This window comes from Periplaneta americana, chromosome 8, assembly GCF_040183065.1.
Source record: "Periplaneta americana isolate PAMFEO1 chromosome 8, P.americana_PAMFEO1_priV1, whole genome shotgun sequence".
Taxonomy (NCBI): Eukaryota; Metazoa; Arthropoda; class Insecta; order Blattodea; family Blattidae; genus Periplaneta; species Periplaneta americana.
Genome location: NC_091124.1, coordinates 8,557,059 through 8,577,358, shown reverse-complemented (window position 1 = coordinate 8,577,358; position 20,300 = coordinate 8,557,059). Strand labels below are relative to the sequence as shown.

At 34.2% G+C, this 20,300-nt stretch overlaps 1 protein-coding gene across 15 annotated transcripts in view; it reads left to right on the top strand.

Moving 5' to 3' along the window:
* The window catches only part of syd (JNK-interacting protein syd), a 154,912-nt gene that overhangs the window by 89,193 nt on the left and 45,419 nt on the right, over nucleotides 1–20,300 (top strand). For 14 of the 15 annotated variants that reach the window (XM_069832345.1, XM_069832339.1, XM_069832352.1 and 11 more), the window contains 5 exons: nucleotides 1,615–1,854; nucleotides 6,890–6,982; nucleotides 10,535–10,694; nucleotides 15,495–15,711; nucleotides 18,023–18,194. In XM_069832345.1, coding sequence (XP_069688446.1) covers nucleotides 1,615–1,854; nucleotides 6,890–6,982; nucleotides 10,535–10,694; nucleotides 15,495–15,711; nucleotides 18,023–18,194 — 882 coding nt within the window. The remainder of the gene's footprint in view (nucleotides 1–1,614; nucleotides 1,855–6,889; nucleotides 6,983–10,534; nucleotides 10,695–15,494; nucleotides 15,712–18,022; nucleotides 18,195–20,300) is intronic. The other variant, XM_069832348.1, reaches the window with a different exon arrangement.

Genomic DNA, 20,300 nt, shown 5'->3' with positions numbered 1-20,300 from the left:
TAATTTGTTGTTTAAGCAAATTTTGCTTGCGACAAGATATTTCCCACGAAATGCCATGACTTTTGTTTTTTCAATATTGATTTCCATGTCGTATTTTGCGCTGATCATATTTAGATTATGCACTGAATACTGAAGCTCATCTTCATTGCATGCAACTGGGGCTAAATCGTCAGCAAAGAGTAGACTATCAGACTGTAAATTTCGACTGATAGATTTTGAACCATGACACGTCTGTTTCCAGTCTTTAATGATTTTGTTCATATATATGATGAAAAGTAATGGAGATAGGCCACAACCTTGTCTTACTCTGCTATGAATTTGTTGTCAATCTGAAAGTCTGTTGTTGGTTCTAACTGCTGTAAATGTTATGAATGTTAATTGAAAGCTGCTAGGGGACATGGTCATCTGCTAGCACCTGAAATAATTTATTTTGATTAACTCTATCGAAAGCTTGAGGGGAACCCCACCAATTAAACCCTTCTGGGCTAGCAACCCATTAGGCGTCCATTTTACATTGCTTTCAAGTCTCATACGAAGCCTCGGCTGAATAGGACGGATAATAATAATAATAATAATAATAATAATAATAATAATAATAATAATATTTACTTACTTACAAATGGCTTTTAAAGAACCCACAGGTTCATTGCTGCCCTCACATAAGCCCACCATCGGTCCCAATCCTTTGCAAGATTAATCCAGTCTCTATCATTATATCCCACCTCCCTCAAATCCATTTTAATATTATCCTCCAATAATAATAATAGTAGCAACAACAACAACAACAACAACAATAATAATAATAATAATAATAATAATAATAATAATAATGAGGTATGAAATTATAGCATTACTTTTCTATATTTATAGCAAGAATATTTAAAAAATAGCATTTTATAGTATTAATTAGTTAAAGAAATAGCGTTAATTAGCTAAAACGTTTTTATGTATTTGAGAGGGGTGAATGAAAATAAGCTTTATAATTGGTAATGGACGTACCTGATCAATGTTAAAGTGTTAGTCAAGAGAACCCTACCGAGCTCAAAAAGTTTTTTCAACCAATTTTCACTATATTTTTAGTATTAATTAGGATGGTTAAAAGAAAGACACCCACCAAATTTGAGGTTATTTGAATACATAGTTTTGGATTTATTGCAAATTTCAAAATTACCAAAGAAATTGAAGTCCCAGGTGTCCTAATTTTTCAGTTATCACTCTAAATCTTTTTATGATATACATATGAGTTGCATAGAAAACAGTGACATCCGTAAGGATTTCAATATTGCATTTGTTGTTGTAGAAGTCCAGAGTTATAGCAAAAGCACGAGAAAAGACTGCAACAACACCAAAACACGGAGATATTACAACTTCTAGTGAGACACTTTTAGCTAACGTGAAATGTGTCAAGTGACTGATGATATCACAAAAATATAGTGATTAAGTTATACTGGAGTCCTCCAGTGCTGAAGAACACATCCAACACGCAGTGAAATTTAAGAAAGAAAATGTTAAATGGATATAACCCAGTTACAATAACCTACACTTTGCAATGTTTACAAAAAAAATTGCTGTGTACTGTAACTGTAAAAAAAAAAACGAAATGTTTAATTTCAGGAGCTCGTGAAAGTGATTATGCATCAAGTGATACAGACTACACAGAACTGAACAACAAAGAGGTGACAGAGCAACAAGAGAAGGAAAAAGAAAAGACAAATGAAGAAACAGAAGTTATAGTAGATGGTGAGGCGCAAGAAGATGATCCTGGAGAACAGGAAGGAGACATAGGAAACATTTCATTTGTAAGTTGTGCAACAGGCAGCAGCCATCCTACAAGTGATTCTTCAACTAACAAAGGTGAGTTTTTGTATCATTCTCAGTAGTTTTGTGTGCATCTTGCAAAAACGTTTGTTGTTGGGTTCTTAACATACTTTACTACATAGAAAACACATGATTCTATGAATTTTGAAGGAAATATACTGCCACTACTGATAAAGGATTGCATAAAATAATATGATCAGTAATACTCAGTCGCAGCATTATGAGGTTTGTGTCTGCACTTAGGAACTATTACATTAGGCCTACTTGATTTCAAACACGTTTATGCTGGTACATCACGAAAAAATCTACAAAATCATGTATGAATTTGGTACTCTCAATAAATTGATAAGACTGGTTAAATCACAATTAATAATACAATAACACATGTTAAATTCAAGAATTTTCAAAAGAAAATAAAATTTAGTGGATACCTAGCCACCGTGGTATACCTGAGAAAGTTGATAACATTGCGAAACAGATAACGCATTTGTAACCAAGACTTTGGTCAATGTTGTCTTTATCCAGTGTCTTTGCTTCAGTCAACTGTCATTTTTCAAACCTATGGATCAGTATTTGGCTCTCTTCTGATAAAGGAATAGTTTTACAAGCTGTGCAAAAGAAACCAATGACCTAAATATATAAAAAAAATTTGCCAAGACATAATTATTTAAACGTTTTTAACAAGAGCCAGAACTGGTTACATTGTCAAGTTATATCTACACTGATTTCACATTTTCAATAGTTCTATTTGTCTGTGGCATAATCGTGAAGAAGATCTGCACATAAAATAAGGAAATTAAAGTCATCAGTACCAGTTCCCCAAGATTCATATCTGCAACACATACTGACCACAGCTCAACTCTAGGTATTGGTGATAGACATTTATAATGAATATCGATGAAGTACCCTCATTTGGTAGGAGAAACCTCACTGAAGGCTACAGTGAACTAAAGCAGATTCTATGGTACCAGCATCCCTCTGATTATATTAAAAAGATTGATTGATTGATTGATTGATTGATTGATTGATTGATTGATTGATTGATTGTTTGTCATCCTCGTCTTTATCATTTATCCTCTTCGTCTCTCTTCCTCTTGATGTTATTAGATTACAAGTTGTTTCATCAGATGAATATTCATTCCATATCGATTTTGCATCTTCCATTGCTTCTCCCCTTTTCTCACTACTTTTCCATGACACATGAACATGCCTGCATTTGTTCCAGAACAGGATTTAAGCTAGGGAATAAATAATTGTTGCAAAAATGCACAAATGAAAAATTAGTGTTTGTGCAAATTGCGAAATGCTTGTGCAATATAATTGTGCAGAAAGATAAAATTAATAAAGTATGCAGAAACAAAAAATTACATAATTTGTTTCCTGGAGTTTTACTGCTTTCAATCCATCTTATCACACTCTAAATATATTAGACGTATGTTAGTGCCGTTTATGAAAGCAGCTAGGAATAATGGACGTTATGCAAAATTAATTAAGGACAAATTGAAAATTAACGGGGAGTTATTTGATGTTGAATTTTGTTTGGAATACTTGAATGCGTTGGAAAATGGAGAGAATATTGACGAAAGTAAAAGATTAGAGATAAAGGAGAGAGTTAAAAAGATTGTTAATAATATTGGAAGGAATAGAAAAGGTAAAGTTGCGGACGACATGAGGACAGTGACTCAGGAGATTGCGAGGGAAGAATGTCGAAAGAACCCATCGTCAGCAAATTCCACTCAGGTGGTGAACTCTAAGGCAGCAGCTGCACCATCTAGTAGACGACCAGTAATGACGTCGCCCCAAGGCCAAGCCAGCGGAACAAGCATAGTATCAGATGGCAACAGAAGTGGAGAAAGGCAGAAGGGGAGAGAGAGGAATGCTGAACCGACGAAAGAAGAGACTGGTGAACGGAAGCAAAATAAATGCGGGGAATAGAAGGGGAAGTAGTGAGTGTGTAAAGTGTGCCAGGAGTGAGAAAAGAGGGGGCAATAGTGGAGAAAAACCTGTCTATAATCTGAGGAAATGGTGCATCAGTGGGTTGAAATAATAGTAGGTTAGCTAGGTAATGGATAAATGGAAGTGAGCTGTTGTACTTTTTTCAGTGTTAAATAGTGTTATAAATAAAGTGAAAGCAATGTTGCTAGGATATGAGCACTAATGTGTTGTGTGAGAAGAGTTTAGACAGTGAATATAATAATAGTTCAAGTTTTTAGTGAAATAGTCAACAAGGGTTAGGTCTTATATATTAAATAAGTTATATGTATTGTTATTTAAAGTATTAAGTTAGCTATGAAGGTAGGAATTATTTTTAAGGGAACTGAGAATTAGAGAAGGGAAGTAGAATAGTAGTGGATAAAGTCAAAGGATGGTCAAGTGAAAGTGAAGGGACATGAACAGGCTTCAAGTGTCAAAATACATCTTGTTTAAAGTTGTAAATAGTGCAAGTAAGGGAATGCTGGCGCGAATACAGAAATGTGAAGGGCCAGCAGGACCGAAGATTTTGAGAAATATATATCATATCATATTGTGACAGCGACGTGAGATTCGAACTCACGACCAGCGTCCCGCAAGAGAGCAGACCGCGCGTGAGCCGACACGGCTCCACGGAGCACTGAGGGACAGCGCGCGGAGGGGGTGTATTACGTCAACGCGACAGGGGAGAGTGCGCGCACAACTGCTATTTGCGGAGTGAAGGAGGGACGGACCCTCCCGAATCTTCTAGAGAAGTCCGTCCGAAGAGCAGCAGCGTGCGAGATAATTCGAGAAGTCGAACTTTCCAGGCTACGTCGCTGTTGCTATAAAAGAAGAAACGCCAGCGAACTCAGCAGTTTCAGTTTCAGTTATTCAGTCAGTGAGTAAGCCAGAGCAAGCAAGTTCAACTCGAGTGTGCGTCCGCAACTGTGCCAGCATCCGAAGGCCTGAGTTCGAGTGCAGTGGACCGCAGTTGGAGGGACCTGAGTTCGAGTGCAGTGGACCACAGTTGGGGGGACCTGAGTTCGAGTGCAGTGGACCGCAGTTGGAGGGACCTGAGTTCGAGTACAGTGAACTGTCTCTGAAGGTCTGTGGTTCGAGATACTGTGAACTCGAGTGACTGAGCTAGAAGAACTGTGAACCGAGAACTGGTAGTTCTGATTTGCAAATAGTGCTTTGTAAATATTAGTTAAGATTAACAGTTCATTGTTGTTCGTAATAGTCCAAGTAAATTGTCATTGCCGTAAGTGGAGTTCTATAACGAATACTGTGTTGAGTAAAAATCCTATTGTTGACGAGAGCATTTAAGGTGAATTGTAGAAAGGAATTATTGTTGGAAGAATAAAATCCTATTGTTGAGTGGAAATAAAATTTACAATATCATATTAGACGTAGATATGTTTAGAATCAATTACTGCTGAATTTACATCACATTAAAATACGTTATTTTATGGATACCTTAAACAAAGAAAATCTTTACTAGTAAGCCCTTCAAGACTTATTGTTAGCAGAGACTTTTTCTAATTCCAGTTTTTACAAGATTCATGCAATTAAATCCTTGCTCACAATTTACAATATGCGATGGAATTATATAAATCAATTAGAAGAAATTCTTCATTTAACTTACATGAATTGCACCAACTCTTTGAAATCAATTCCTGAACATCTGCAGTATTGCTGAATACCTTTTTGAACATTGCCCAGGCCATTAGCATTTCATTTAAATTCAGATTAGTTCAAACACATCTCTGATTTCATTTTCTCCATTACCATCTTCGTTTCTGAAGCCCAATGTGGTTATCGCATTTTTGCACATTTTCATTCAAAGTTTGTTGCATTTTTAGAAGTCGAGTAGCAAAATGCGACATATGCGACTTGGCTTAAACCCTGTTCCAGAAACACAGCTCTCCACTGTTGATGTAGTGCACATTTGTCTGCTATCTGATATATCTCTCTCTCTCTCTCCTTCCCTCTCCTCCCTCTTTTCCCCTCCCGTATTTATTTCTCTTGACTTGATAAAGCTTTTACATTTGTTGCCTTATTTTCGCTTTTGATTACAGACGTGAAATATTTTCCGTTTAGTTTTCCTATTCAAGATTGCCAAGCACATTGTACATCATGATCTCTTGTATAAACAGCAATTGTGTCATAGTTGAAAAGTTACCAATTGAAATTTCCACAGTGTCAATTTGTGCACAGCTGTTATTATTATTAGAAGTGGGTATCATTGTTATGTATTGGCCATATCACAAAAGTATTAGACTTCAAGGTGTCATATTTAATTTTCATTCGTAGGTTAAAATTCCTAAAATGGTTCTTGTTTATCTTTGAAAAACTTCTGCTACATATCATAAAAGTACACCATGACCTCATGTAACATCAATTGTGCTATTCTGAAATAGTTACAAGCTTCACTTTGTGTACAGTTACAAATCCATGTTAATGTCATTGTCATTTGTGGCCTCATTGTCAAATATGAAGGTTCTTGGAACTATACTAACGTGACATTTTTATTTTGTTTTCATTCATAGTTCGCATTCCTAAAATTTGCCTTGTTCATTTCCTTTATTTCTGATCCTCAGAATTTTAGATGAATATCTTAAAGTTGTAAAAAATCATGCAAGTAAATATAGATTAATACAGAGTGAAACAAAAAAAGACAGTGAGACTGAACTATAAGAAATTTGATGCAAACATTGGCTGAAAATTGCTGTGACTTCTTCTGTGATTCCATTTTACTTATTAAACACCTCATTTGTGTTGTAATATACGCATCTAAGAATAAGCGTGCTACTGTTATAAAATCTGTTGGTTTATATAATATTTTTCAGTTGTGTTAAAGTATTTCAGTGCACTTCAAATACCTGTTTTAAATATCCTGACATGAGCTAATAATCATGCTATTTTTAGAGAGCTATCTTTTAAGTCACAACTACAAGACGCAAAAGCTTCAGACAAATGTTTCCTTAAATGTTTTCCTTCAAGAGTAATCCTGAAATTTGGCCTATTTTTTTTTTTTTTTTTTCACTCTGTAGAATAAAATTGCAATTAGTGATGACAGTTACTTTGAGCTTAAAGGGCGTATGATATTTCCTTTCAGAGTGTGAAAGTATGGAAACAACAACTCCAACTCGACGTCTAGTTAAAGAAGTTACTGGTGTAGTAAGGGATGGAATTGCAGAACTTCCAAAAGGTTAGCATATGAGAGAATGCTGTGATTGATTGTTGTACATAAACATCTATTGAATCATTCCCACTGGCTTACAGATTAGTACTATGTTGTCTTATGTTGGAATTATTTAATTCATTGGACTGTGTTTTTGATCGTAATTACAAACTTTTTTTCATTCTTGAATAGTTATTTTTTTTAATATATACTTCTGAATCATAGAATCATGTGACTTAACTGAATAATGATTTGTTATGTAACATTTATATAACTGTAAAATTACGTTGTGTTCTCATTAATAGTTTTTTGTCCAAGGGTAGGTCTTTCACTGCAAACCCAACATTCTCCAATCTTTCCTATTTTCTGTTTTCTTCTTAGTCTCCACACATGAGCCATGTATCTTAATGTTGTCTATCATCTGATATTTTCTTCTGCCCTGAACTTTTCTCTCGTTCACCATTTCTTCCAGTGCATCCTTCAGTAGGCAGTTTCTTCTCAGCCAGTGACCCAGCCAATTCCTTTTCCTCTTCCTGATCAGTTTCAGCATTATTCTTTCTTCACCCACTCTTTCTGACACAGCTTCATTTCTTATTCTGTCTATCCATTTCACATGCTCCATTCTTCTCCATATCCACAGTTCAAATTCTTCTAGTCGTTTCTTTTCACTCCACACAAAGCACTTCACTAGTCTATTCCTTAGTTCCTTTTCCAGAGGTCCGCAGAAGTTGCTCCTTTTTCTATTGAAAGCTTCCTTTACCATTGCTATTCTTTATTTTTGTGTGTTGGGAGTAATATGACATTAGAATAGTGTGGTACGAGTAAGTAATTTAGGATTTTAAATGAAAAAAGATGCTGCCAACAATGGAGTTATTGCATTGTAACACCCAAACTGAAAACTAAAAATTGAAACACTTTTCAGTTCTGAAATACAGATTTACATTGTTACATGTAATTGCATAGAGACAATGTTCTGAATCTGATGAATTTTAGATAATGTATTTATATATTTTTTAGTTCCTTATTTATTCCTTCGTTTAGTCCTTACTTATTCCTTCTTTTAGTTCTTATTTATTCCTTTGTTTAGTCCTTATTTATTCCTTTGTTTAATCTTTATTTATTCCTTCTTTTAGTTCCTCATGTATCCCTTCTTTTATCTATATCATTATATTTGTTTATATATTTATTCACATTCTTATTTACCTATTTCATATCGTGACTTATTAATGGTTTTATCTTTAGAGGGGGTTAGATAATAATTAATGACTTGATTAAAATATTGTAGTAATAACTTTTATGCTCGACCATGCCGAAATGTAGTAATTATACACCTGGTAGCAGCCCTTTAATGGACCTCATTAAAATACACCTATTCATTAAAGTTCAGGTGTTCCACCAATCAGAAAATACCATTGTAGCAATATGAAAGCGCAAATATATATTATTCTCGGATATGCAAACGAAAGACAACAATAAATCAATAAATCACCTGTATTTGAAATAAAGTCAGTTCTGTTACTATAATAATTAGCGTTAATTGTAAATAATATTCAAATAAATTCAATTTGTCATCTCGTTTTTCAATGTCTAATTAAATTTCAAGGTTATATCAAGATTAATGTTTATATTACTCTAAATTATATCAAGGTCAATGTCGACATTTGTTTCTCGGAAAAAAATCAATACTTTCGCGTCTGCGCACATCTCACAATTTACGAGGTATTGCACAAGGTCAGTTCCGCTCCTCGGTCAGATAAGAATAACATGAATACTTATGAATAATTTCAAGTTAGAAATATGGTCGAGTATAAAAAGTCGTATGAAACTTGACTATAATGGTAATTAAGACGCTCGTATGAAAATTATGAAACTCTCTTGCGCTCGTTTCATAAACATACTCGCGTCTTAATTACTACCATTATAGGCTCGTTGCATAATGTACTATTTTTATACATCAGCATTATAAACCGTCTTTATCACTAGTCAAAATAGTTCGCAATATGCCACATTATTGTACCAATGCCATGAAATATTACCATGCCAACTGAAATATCTTGACTTCTATTGCTTTCTAATTTGTTCTTTCACGTGCACACACAGTAAAACTTCATTTTTACGTATTTCTGGGGGTCTGAAGAAAAAAACCCATGAGTGAGAAAAACTAATATCTGAAATGACTATAATAACATTTGAAATAGCATTTGAGGACAATACAGAAAGGTGTTTAAGTCAGTTTAATAAGAATTTCACAAGAGAAGTTTAGAAGTTCATAGTTGAGCCATTTTTGAGTCTGTAATACAGTACTAAAATCTATAACACACATTCTTGAAGAATGTAAAATTATTTGTAGGAAATCTTAGCTGCTTAGAGTGAAGGCTAGCTGATACATTATATTTCAAACTCCAATCCAGAAAACTTTAGTAACATGTTCATTTAGTAACATGTGATTATGTTATTTTACAAAAAAGTCAGTTATTTTGGACTGTTCCATAATTTGTTCAGTTACATCTTGTATTGTTATGAATCGTTTTGCTGTTCCTAAAGCAGTAACAGCATCATTAAAGGACGTAAGATTTTTGGAGGCAAGTATTGGCAGGTTAGATTTTCTACAAATTTCTAAGCGGACCGCATCTTAAGAATGAGCATGTGCTGATTTTCACATTCTTACATTTTAGTGGCAAACCTAATTTCGAGAAAAGTTGATTTGGAGTGTATAAATGACATTTTCTATTCCCTGAGGCTTAAAATATGATCATATATGTGTAAAAAACAAATAGACGAAAAATGTATATCCGAAATGAATTAACATGGAAAGTATTGGAATTTGACTGGAACCCCCAAAAAGAGAAACGAACAAATAAGTTTGAAAAACTTATAAGTACAAAATGTATAAAAGATAATGGCTTCATTGCCAAATGCAAGGCACTAGACAAGAACAGTTTTACTGTAAAAAATACACTTAGGATAAAATGTTGATAGTATTTTTCTTATTTACACATTTATGTTGCAGTAGATAATAATTATTTGTAATACAGTTATACATTATAATTATTTATGATTAGTTTATAATTGAAGTCAGATATTTTACTTTTCTTTTAGCGAAAAATCTCTCCTACTTAGTGTGAAAAATTAAAATTTTACCTTTTTTATTTAGATCCACAGCAAATGATTAATTTTTGTATGCCTTCTAAATGATTGGTAAAATAAGTAGACTGCGAACAGGAATGTCATCAATAACATGATAAAGAAATCAATTGTTAAGAGCACGTGAAATTCGTGATGCAGAAGTATGTGTCATTTTCATGACAAAAAAAAAATTGTAAAAATTGTAGAAAATTACTAAAGTGTAAAACTGTAAAAATTTGTAAAAATTGTAATTGTAATATTGTAAAATTTTGACTTGTTCCACATCTTAAAGTTTCATTGCTCATGTAAGATCTATGGAATAAAATGAATGAATGAATGAATGAATGAATGAATGAATGAAGAATGAATGAATGAATGAATGAATGAATGACTGCTTGTAATAGTAGTATTAATAATATAATTGATATAACGGAGTTATATTTTGCCTTACAGAAAATGAAGTGCTTTACGAGGAAGTGGAGAAGATGAGCAGTGTGTTGCCTACAATGTGGTTAGGTTCACAGAATGGCCACATCTATGTACATTCAGGTGTTGCTCAATGGCGCCGGTGTCTGCATTCTGTGCGTCTCAAGGACTCTGTACTCAGCATAGTGTAAGTATTAGGTTAACTTTTATAGCTATTTGTATTTTCCAAAATTAGAAAAAAATGGTTGGTACTTGAAATGAAGGTAGTAAAGTCAAATGTAAAATAATTCTTCTTGGTGGCCTTAAGATTATCGTATTTGCATCTGGATTCAAATGTTGTGGGCTCAAACCTAACCTAAGGTAGATACATTCATCTACGAATTGAGGAAGTATACGTATTGGCCTTATATAGTAAATTTACTGCATGTAAAAGAGTTTTATCCACTTTGATTATGTAATGTGGCCTTTACACCACTAATAAAAATGTTGTAAACACATTCATTACGCAACTACTTAGGTAATGATACTTCTATTATGCAACTAGTTAGATAATGATACTCACTAAAGCATGCCAGCATTACCTTCTCTGACACTTCCTACATTTTTCTTGGGTCACCAATCATCAAATTTTTTATATTCCACTTCATATCTTATGTTGAATTTCAATGGAACTAATCATTCAATTGCAGAATTTGCAGCATTTTCAATATCTTAATCCTCGTTTGAACTCATTTTAACAGTGTTTATGTATTTCTCCTAATACTGCTGTACTTTTGTTATAAACAAAAATGTATCGTGTTCAAAACTAATAAAATAAACATAAATGAGTCGCCTCTCTACAAAAGATGTGTTCAAAGCTAATGAAAATAGTAAATTACTCTTATTAAAAAATTAATTTTTTATCAAAGTGGATGAAATGTTGTATGATATACGTGTCATACTCGACTGGTTGGCTTGTTTGACAACTTTCCAATGTTACGATACTCTTGTATCTTAAATAACTATTATTTATGAATTGAGATTAATGAGGTAACATTCCTGTATCTACAAGGTTAAGGTGGCCATAAAGTCTGGTCACATGGTGAACAGCAGAGGAAAAGGAAGAGATGAATAGCAGGAGGGGAAGATGAAAAGGAAGAGGAGCAAAGGAAGAAGAGATGAGTGAGAAGAGAAAAAAATGAGGGAAAATAGAGAAAAGGAAGAGAAAATGAGTAAGAAAAGAAGAGTAAAAAGATGTGGAAAAGGAAGAGAAGCAGATACAGAAAAGAAAGGAAAACAAAATGGAGAAGGGTGAGGAGGAAAAGGAGGGGAGAAGAAAGAAAAGAAAATAAGAAAAAATGTATAAAAATGGAAAGATGAAGAAGAAAAGGCGAAATAAGAAAAAGAGGGAGAAAGGGACAGAAAAAGAAAAGGTGAGGAAGGAAAAAAGTGGAAAAAAGAGGGTGATGAAGGAAAAAGAAAAGAAGGTGAGTAATTAAATGGAAAAAAGAAAGAAAATAAGACGAAGGAAAAGTAGACAAAAGAGAAGGGCAGGAGAAAGGAAAATAAGAAAATGAAGAAAAATGACAGGGGATTAATCGAATTCCTATCATGGCGTGAAATGTTTGTGCAGTTCGTGATTATTATTGTGAGCATTGTTTAGATTATAAGGATGTTTGGGATTTGAAATAAAAATTCGATATTTCTTTTCATTTCTGTCTTTTATATTCCCCGCATTTAAATTTAACAAAGCTGAGCCTCCACGTCAACTGCTTCGTAATTGCTTCCTCATTCCATAAGGCCTAGTCTCGAGACAACAATGCAATAATTCATAGTCGAAACAATTCACTAATCAATATGATGCTAATGAGTTGTTTGAAAATGTAATAAATAATATATCATTACATAGAATTGGATTAATTTGGGAATTAATACCACAGGTAAGTAATTACAAAGGCTACTAGTATGTTAAATTAATTATTTCTGTCTTTTTACTCTACACGTTTATTAATCACCCCATTTGTGTACGAATAATAATGAATTCATTGTGATGTCACATTCATTTGTTTCCACTCTATGTTTCATCACGACTGCCTAGATTCGAAAGCATTTTGATTTAAATATACAATAATTTCAGTCATTCAAGGCCTACTATAATTAATGGAGTCACTGTATTAACAGAAAGTGTGACCAGATTTATTGAATGCCAAGTGCATAAACATTCCACTTTAAGAGGGAGAAGAAAGAAAGAAGTTCAAGGAGGAGGAGAGAAAGGGTGAGAATAAATGAAGAAAAAAGAGGAAAAAGAAGAGAAGAAAGTAAGGGGGAAAGGGTAAGGAGTTGAGGAAGAAAATAATGTCAAAAGGACTGTCTGACATTCGTCTTATACTTGGGGATAACCTCAGTGAAAAACCCATCCACGTAGTTAGCCCATGTGAGATTTGATCCCCACCTTGATGCAGCCTCGAAACACAAGTCCTGCTGTAGCTACACTGCGCTGTTGGCTGTGTTTTATTTACAACTTTGTTCTCGTGGTCCTGTTAGCATTGGTAATGTCAGGAAATTTTCTGTAAAGTTATTTCTGTCACCAGTGTCTGTCTGCATACATATTGTAATCATCTAATGTGTATTGTACCCTCAGTATGATCACATTCAACAATTGGTTGTCAGCAACTCACAAGTTGTTTCTCAGACTAAGTAACACATGACACCATTCTTTTGAATTTGAAGTGCATGTGACTTAGTAACCGTAGAACACTTCATTCGCTCTCTCTTCTGTTTCGAGTTCTCCACACTTCTACTCCAAATTATCTTCGTTCCCGGTTTAACTACTTATCCTCCAATTACAACCTAAACACCAGGTCACAAGAGAGCCAAATCCTAGCAATTCCTGCCTATAGAACATCCCACTATTCATCCTCTTTTACTGTCTCAGTCCCCCATGAATGGAATTCTCTACCTCAGAAGATTAGGGGCTGCCAGACAATAACCACTTTCAAGAAAAGGCTAAACGATTTCTTACGGGCACAGTCAAATTGAAGTTATAATTGTGATCGAGTTTAATAATTTAATTTAATTTAGGTATGACCATCATTACTATTATTATTATTATTATTATTATTATTATTATTATTATTATTATTATTATTATTATTTTATTGGTGTTGTGAAGATGAAAAGAATTGTCATTGTTTATATTAATTATGTATTATATTGTCTTATATTGTATTGCTTTGAATTGTATTGTATTGTATTGTATTGTATTAATTATGTTATATTCATAGTATTGTAGTAATTTTCTATCATACTGGTTGAGTGGAAGAGAAGACCGAATGGCCTTAACTCTGCCAGTTAAAATAAACCATTATTATTATTATTATTATTATTATTATTATTATTATTATTATTATTATTATTATTATTAAAATGGCGATTTCCCTATAGAATTATGATTCATGTTTTATTATTGAAAGGTACAGGGTGAACCTTCTGTATGGTTGTGAAACTTGGACTCTCACTCTGAGAGAGGAACATAGGTTAAGGGTGTTTGAGAATAAGGTGCTTAGGAAAATATTTGGGGCTAAGAGGGATGAAGTTACAGGAAAATGGAGAAAGTTACACAACGCAGAACTGTACACATTGTATTCTTCACCAGACATAATTAGGAACATTAAATCCAGATGTTTGAGATGGGCAGGGCATGTAGCACGTATGGGCGAATCCAGAAATGCATTTAGAGTGTTAGTTGGGAGGCCAGAGGGGAAAAGACCTTTAGGGAGACCGAGACGTAGATGAGAGGATAATATTAAAATGGATTTGAGGGAGGTGGGATATGATGATAGAGACTGGATTAATCTTGCTCAGGATAGGGACCGATGGCGGGCTTATGTGAGGGCGGCAATAAACCTTCGGGTTCCGTAAAAGCCAGTAAGTAAGTAAGTATGAACAGGGTGAACCAGCCAGGGCTAGACTCCTAACCGCACTAACAGCTGCCAATTTATATGTAACGACGCTACCATATGCAGAGGATTCATTCTGCGCTTTTGCGGTTAGTATTGCATAATGATGTACTTATCGAATTCACGATTCATGTTTGAAATTACGTCCTTGTGATATCTGGCAGGCTACACATCTTCTGAAGGCATGTCCAGCAGTTCGTTCTCTGAAATGGCTCGAATTTAGGTCTTGTAGCAGTTGTTCATGAAAACGGTGTGATTTTCACTGCCCCAGTAATTATTGTTTTGAGTGTTCGCATAATGACTGGAACTATGCTTCGTCACTATAAAAAATTAAGATGGGGTCAAGTAGCCCATCATACACTGACTGTTGGAACCACATGCAAAACCTAAGTCTGCTCTGATAATTGGGTTCCGTTAACCTCTGAACTACACGAATTTTGTAAGGTTTTAATTTTAATTGTTTCGTACCTCTTATCACTGAAGACTGTGACACCCCTACCTGCTGAGCTACATGGCAAGATGATGTCATAGGACTTCTCTCTAATCGGTGGCCAATTTCATCTAACAACTCCTCAGTGAGAACACACTTCACACATGTTCGTTTCTTATCCAATACTGATCCAGTTGTACAGAATTTCTTCACTAAATTGTAAATCATTGCTTTAGAAGGTTTAGCGAATCAGGGAATGACTGACGGAAGTTTGTTACAACTGTTCTCCAAGATTCGTGTTTCACAAAGTTGTCGTAAATAAATACTCGTTGTTCAAGGCTATATTTCATAATGGACACACTATGCACTCTAAATGTACGGTACGGCACCCTCACTGTGTGAACGTGTTTACATAACTAAACACGAAACATACACGAGCAAGAAGTCTGATCACTGCAATAGCGCAGCAGTTACTATGCATACGATTTTCCACTGGCGCCGGTCTAGCCTTGACTGACTCACTCTGATTACTCCCAAGCAAAGGGATGTTCTCCACTGCTTGCAGGCTGTTGTATAGCTTAAAAGTGACGCTGTGTTTTTATGTTAATTATTGTTGCAGGCATATAAGTGGTCGTGTACTAGCAGCACTTGCAGATGGATCTGTAGCAATATTTCGCCGAGGCTCCGATGGTCAGTGGGACTTAGGAAGTTACCATTTAGTCGACTTAGGTCGGCCGCACCACTCGATTCGTTGTATGGTAGCTGTACATGGTAGAGTCTGGTGTGGGTACAGGAACAAAATACATGTACTGCATCCCAGAAGTTTGCAGGTGGAGGTGAGTTACACTTACTAGAGCTATGGAAGGGATGAATTAATAAGTTTGTCTAAAATTTCAAACCCGTGTTTTTAGTGGTAATTATGACTGAAATTGAATGTGCAATTTTGGAAAGGGCATGTCTCTGAAAAGTAAAATGTTCAGGAATTAAAAAAAAAAAACTGATTTAATTTTAAACCGTTGTACCCAGACAACAAAACTTTACAATTAGCATTTTAAGGTCAAAACACAATATAATATGAAAGAAAAAAAATATATTTAAGAATCATCGTATGATTTTTTTTTTTGGCTTTTTTGTTTTGGAGATGTCCCCTTTTCGAAATACATGGACATTGTTTTTATAAATAAGCAAGAATTGAAAACAAAAATGTTGAAAACAATAACACAAGATGTAATATAAAAAAAAATTATTCATTAATAAATATTAGATGACAATAAGTATTTCAAGAAAAATAATATACTATTATCAATCTGAAGACATCCTATACTAACATGTCATCGGCCACCATAGATGGTCACTACAATATTTCCTGGTAAAACTCTTTGAATTCTTAAGATATGTACTTTTCCACTTTCACAATGTCTGTTATTTTTAATTGGTTGATCAGTACTTTACCATTGTAAGACGAATAGTCTGTATTGTTAGGAAGTGGAGATCAACAATCTTTTACTTTTTCGACTCAACATTTCTGCAGTATCATCATTATCTTTGTAATATCTTGCGATCACTTCATCTGGTTTTTCAGGGATAAATTCAAATTCATAGAACGAGGATAACTGAAATGTTACTTTCTAGTTCTTTGATACTCGTTTTACATAGTTTCTTACAGAAAGCGGTTTTATTTTAAAATTGAGGTGAGACATTTTTTTTAAGTCGATTATGTCTTCTGCATTTACCTGTGTTATGTTAAATTCACTTGTGGCACGATGAGATTGATATATTGTTGATGACATAGAGATGTGCCTTTTCGTAACTATTATTGGACAGCATTTCTGACAGCGGCATATGCTGATGCAAGTTAGGCAACTTTTTCTCACAAAATGATGTGTAGACTTGGAATACGTATCAGTGAAAAAACCTATATGCCAAAAAAATTCAACATGTGCCCTTTTCGAAATTGCATATTCAGTTTCAATTTGGACAATAAAATTGATTTTTAGTCTTTTCCATAAAGTCCAAATGATGACGATGACGACGAGGATGTTGATGGTTGTGGTGGAGAATTTTTGGCATGTAACAGGGGAACTAGAGTATCCTTGAAAAAACCACTGTGTCACCTGGACTATGGGATTGCCCAACACAAGTTATAAATTCAGGATAGATTGGGATTTGAACCTAGGCCCCCTGGCTTATAAAGCCAGCATGCTAGCTATATATATCTTGTGGAACCTGATGAGATTATGCCCATTTTTAATTTTAAAATAATAATTACCAAAAGAGAAGCTTTTATCATCCAGTCTGCTGTCAAAAAATCTGAAAGTTAGAATTTATAAAACAGTTATATTACCGGTTGTACTCTGTGGTTGTGAAACTTGGACTCTCACTTTGAGAAAGGAACAAAGGTTAAGGGTGTTTGAGAATAAGGTGCTTAGGAAAATATTTGGGGCTAAGAGGGATGAAGTTACAGGAGAATGGAGAAAGTTACACAACACAGAACTGCACGCATTATATTCTTCACCTGACGTAATTAGGAACATTAAATCCAGATGTTTGAGATGGACAGGGCATGTAGCACGTATGGGCGAATCCAGAAATGCATATAGAGTGTTAGTTGGGAGGCCGGAGGGAAAAAGACCTTTAGGGAGTCCGAGACGTAGATGGGAAGATAATATTAAAGTGGATTTGAGGGAGGTGGGATATGATGATAGAGACTGGATTAATCTTGCTCAGGATAGGGACCAATGGTGGGCTTATGTGAGGGCGGCAATGAACCTCCGGGTTCCTTAAAAGCCAGTAAGTAAGTAAGTAATTACCAAAAGGAAGTTTGAAAAGGTTTTCATGGCAGCTGATGAAACCCAGCAGAAGAAAACGAATTTGTCAGCAATAGATCCTGAATCAGAGCAGTGTCTACAACCTTCAATTGTCATACGTGGAGAGGGGACAAGAAAAATGGAAGAGTGGAGTGGAAATGTAAGCTCTTTATGACATATTAACAGAAAGGACGAACTCTATAAAGAACAAAGAAAATAAGCACGAGCAATTATGAGGTGACAGTGGACCTGTTACAGACATAAACTTTTCCTCCTTCCATCATAATTACAATATTTTCTTTGGTGTGTTTTCACGATGAAATACAATTCTTTGTTGCAGAAGTCTTTGGATGCTCATCCTCGACGCGAGAGCCAAGTTCGTCAGATGGCTTGGCTTGGAGATGGTGTGTGGGTGTCTATTCGACTAGACTCAACACTAAGACTTTACCATGCCCACACATACCAGCACCTTCAAGATGTAGACATTGAACCTTATGTCAGTAAGATGCTAGGTGAGTCTAATGTTTCTATTACTAGCCTTTAGTTGCTTAACAGTAGCTCCTCTGTCATAGAAGTATCTGCTTTGCCATGCCTCAGACAATACAAATGCAAAACGAAAACTGAAATTTAATCATAAAAGAATGACACATTCTTTTAGCCTATATGCTCATTTCATTATGGATCATTTTTTGTCACATGTTTTTTACTTTTATGACTAAAATTGTTTTAAAATCCAAGTCTTAGGCCTAATATGGATTAGGGTTAGTGTCGAAAATGTTATCATTATGTCTTGACTTATCAAGTGTGTCTTGTGAAGTGTACCTCCACACTACGAGATGATTTTTAATTCCTTCACATTGAGTTATAATTTAGAATCTCCTAGTCCTGGCTGTTATGAATTTTATTTCTGAGTTGGAACACTTGTAAAGTGATATTCAGTGATAGGACCAAATGAAAGTCATAATAAATAAAACTAAAGTTACAAAATAACACCATAAAACAAAATTTAACTAGAATAATTTCAAAGGAAAAATTGTTCCAGGGCCGGCAGATTTGTAAAATTTAACTACTTTAAACATGACATTGACCAACAAGAATTGAATTTTGATGTGAGTGAGAAATTTTGCCCGAAATTCCTAAAATCAAAATATTTCTACTACCATTATCATAATAATAGACATACAATGACGATATTTAGTTCATTTATATACAATTAATGACATAGATCATATATTACAACAGCTGCAATATTTAGCCATTATTTTGAACCATTGTATATCAGTCTAAACTTTTCAATGAGAATTGGGTTGCATATTTCTTGTTTCATTAATTTTTGGATGAGGCTTCCTTATCTCTTCTTCAGATAGGCATTTCATCGTGTTCTCGTGTTTGTAATCTTTCTGCATTTCTGAATGCTTTTAGTTTATAATTTAAAATTAAATGTCATGTTTCATTCGTAATATACTCGTATGTTCATAACATTTTGTTTTCTAAGCTGTAGAATTATCATTGGCAATTGGTTCAAATATCTGTACTTACTTTCCACAAAATAGTAAAACATTATTATTCATAAATTATTGTAATCCGTGATCAAAGAGTTATAATTGTTTAGTGTATTTACATTTTATGAAATTAGGTTTTCATATGTGATATTTTAAATTTTCTCCACACAGCACTGATATTATTATGCAGTGATTGCAGATATTACTAACAGCATTTGTTAAAAAAAATGTTCAAAGTTGCTTTAGAGATATAGGAATGGTAAAGTATGTATGTGCATACGTGTGTGCGCACGCTCACTTCACTTAAGTGATTTTTGTTCCGCATATTGCAGATACATGAAAGAAAAGGCTTTGTTGTATCTTGGTCACTTGATGATGTCCCATTAATGAGGCCGAGGTTCAATCCTGGCAAGAAATGAAAGATTTTCTTTGCATAAGTTGTTTGTGAAACAAATTTTCTCTATTTCAGTTTTCACTGTTATTGTCATTCCACCATTGCTCCATTGTGTCATCCTATATATTCTGAGTGGTCTTTGTAATTTATTGGAAGTGATATTAAATTAATTACCTAACTTGTCACAAGTCTGATTTTATGGTCTGTTGTTGGCAAGGTCTCATAATGTGAAAAATTTACATGTTTAAATGTTCTGTTAAATTGTTTCCTGTAAGTGACCAAAAATCCATTTATTTTAACGATTGCCATAAGAAGAATGTTATACGAAAATAAATTTCGTAATTAAGGTTTAATGTTTTAAATTCTGCATGTCAACTATTTTTCTCTGTTAAATAATACATATCTGAAATCACTAGAACTAGCAGAAAAGCCACTAATTTGGTATGGTGGGTGTGTCTAACTAATATGCAGTCTCAATGATGTATTCTATGTTGAAAATTGTAACACATTGGATTGAAAGTTACATATTTCCAACAACTTTCGCCTCTTTCCATTTTCGCTATCTGCACTGATAATGGAGTTTGTCTATGTTGCCGGACTTTTGAATCACTCTGTTTAGATAAATACAAAACTAAAGAAAATCAATTAAATGTAAAATCAAGCTTTACAACAAAATTCACACTGACAATGATCAATAACACTGTGTGATGGCTTTTGCTTCC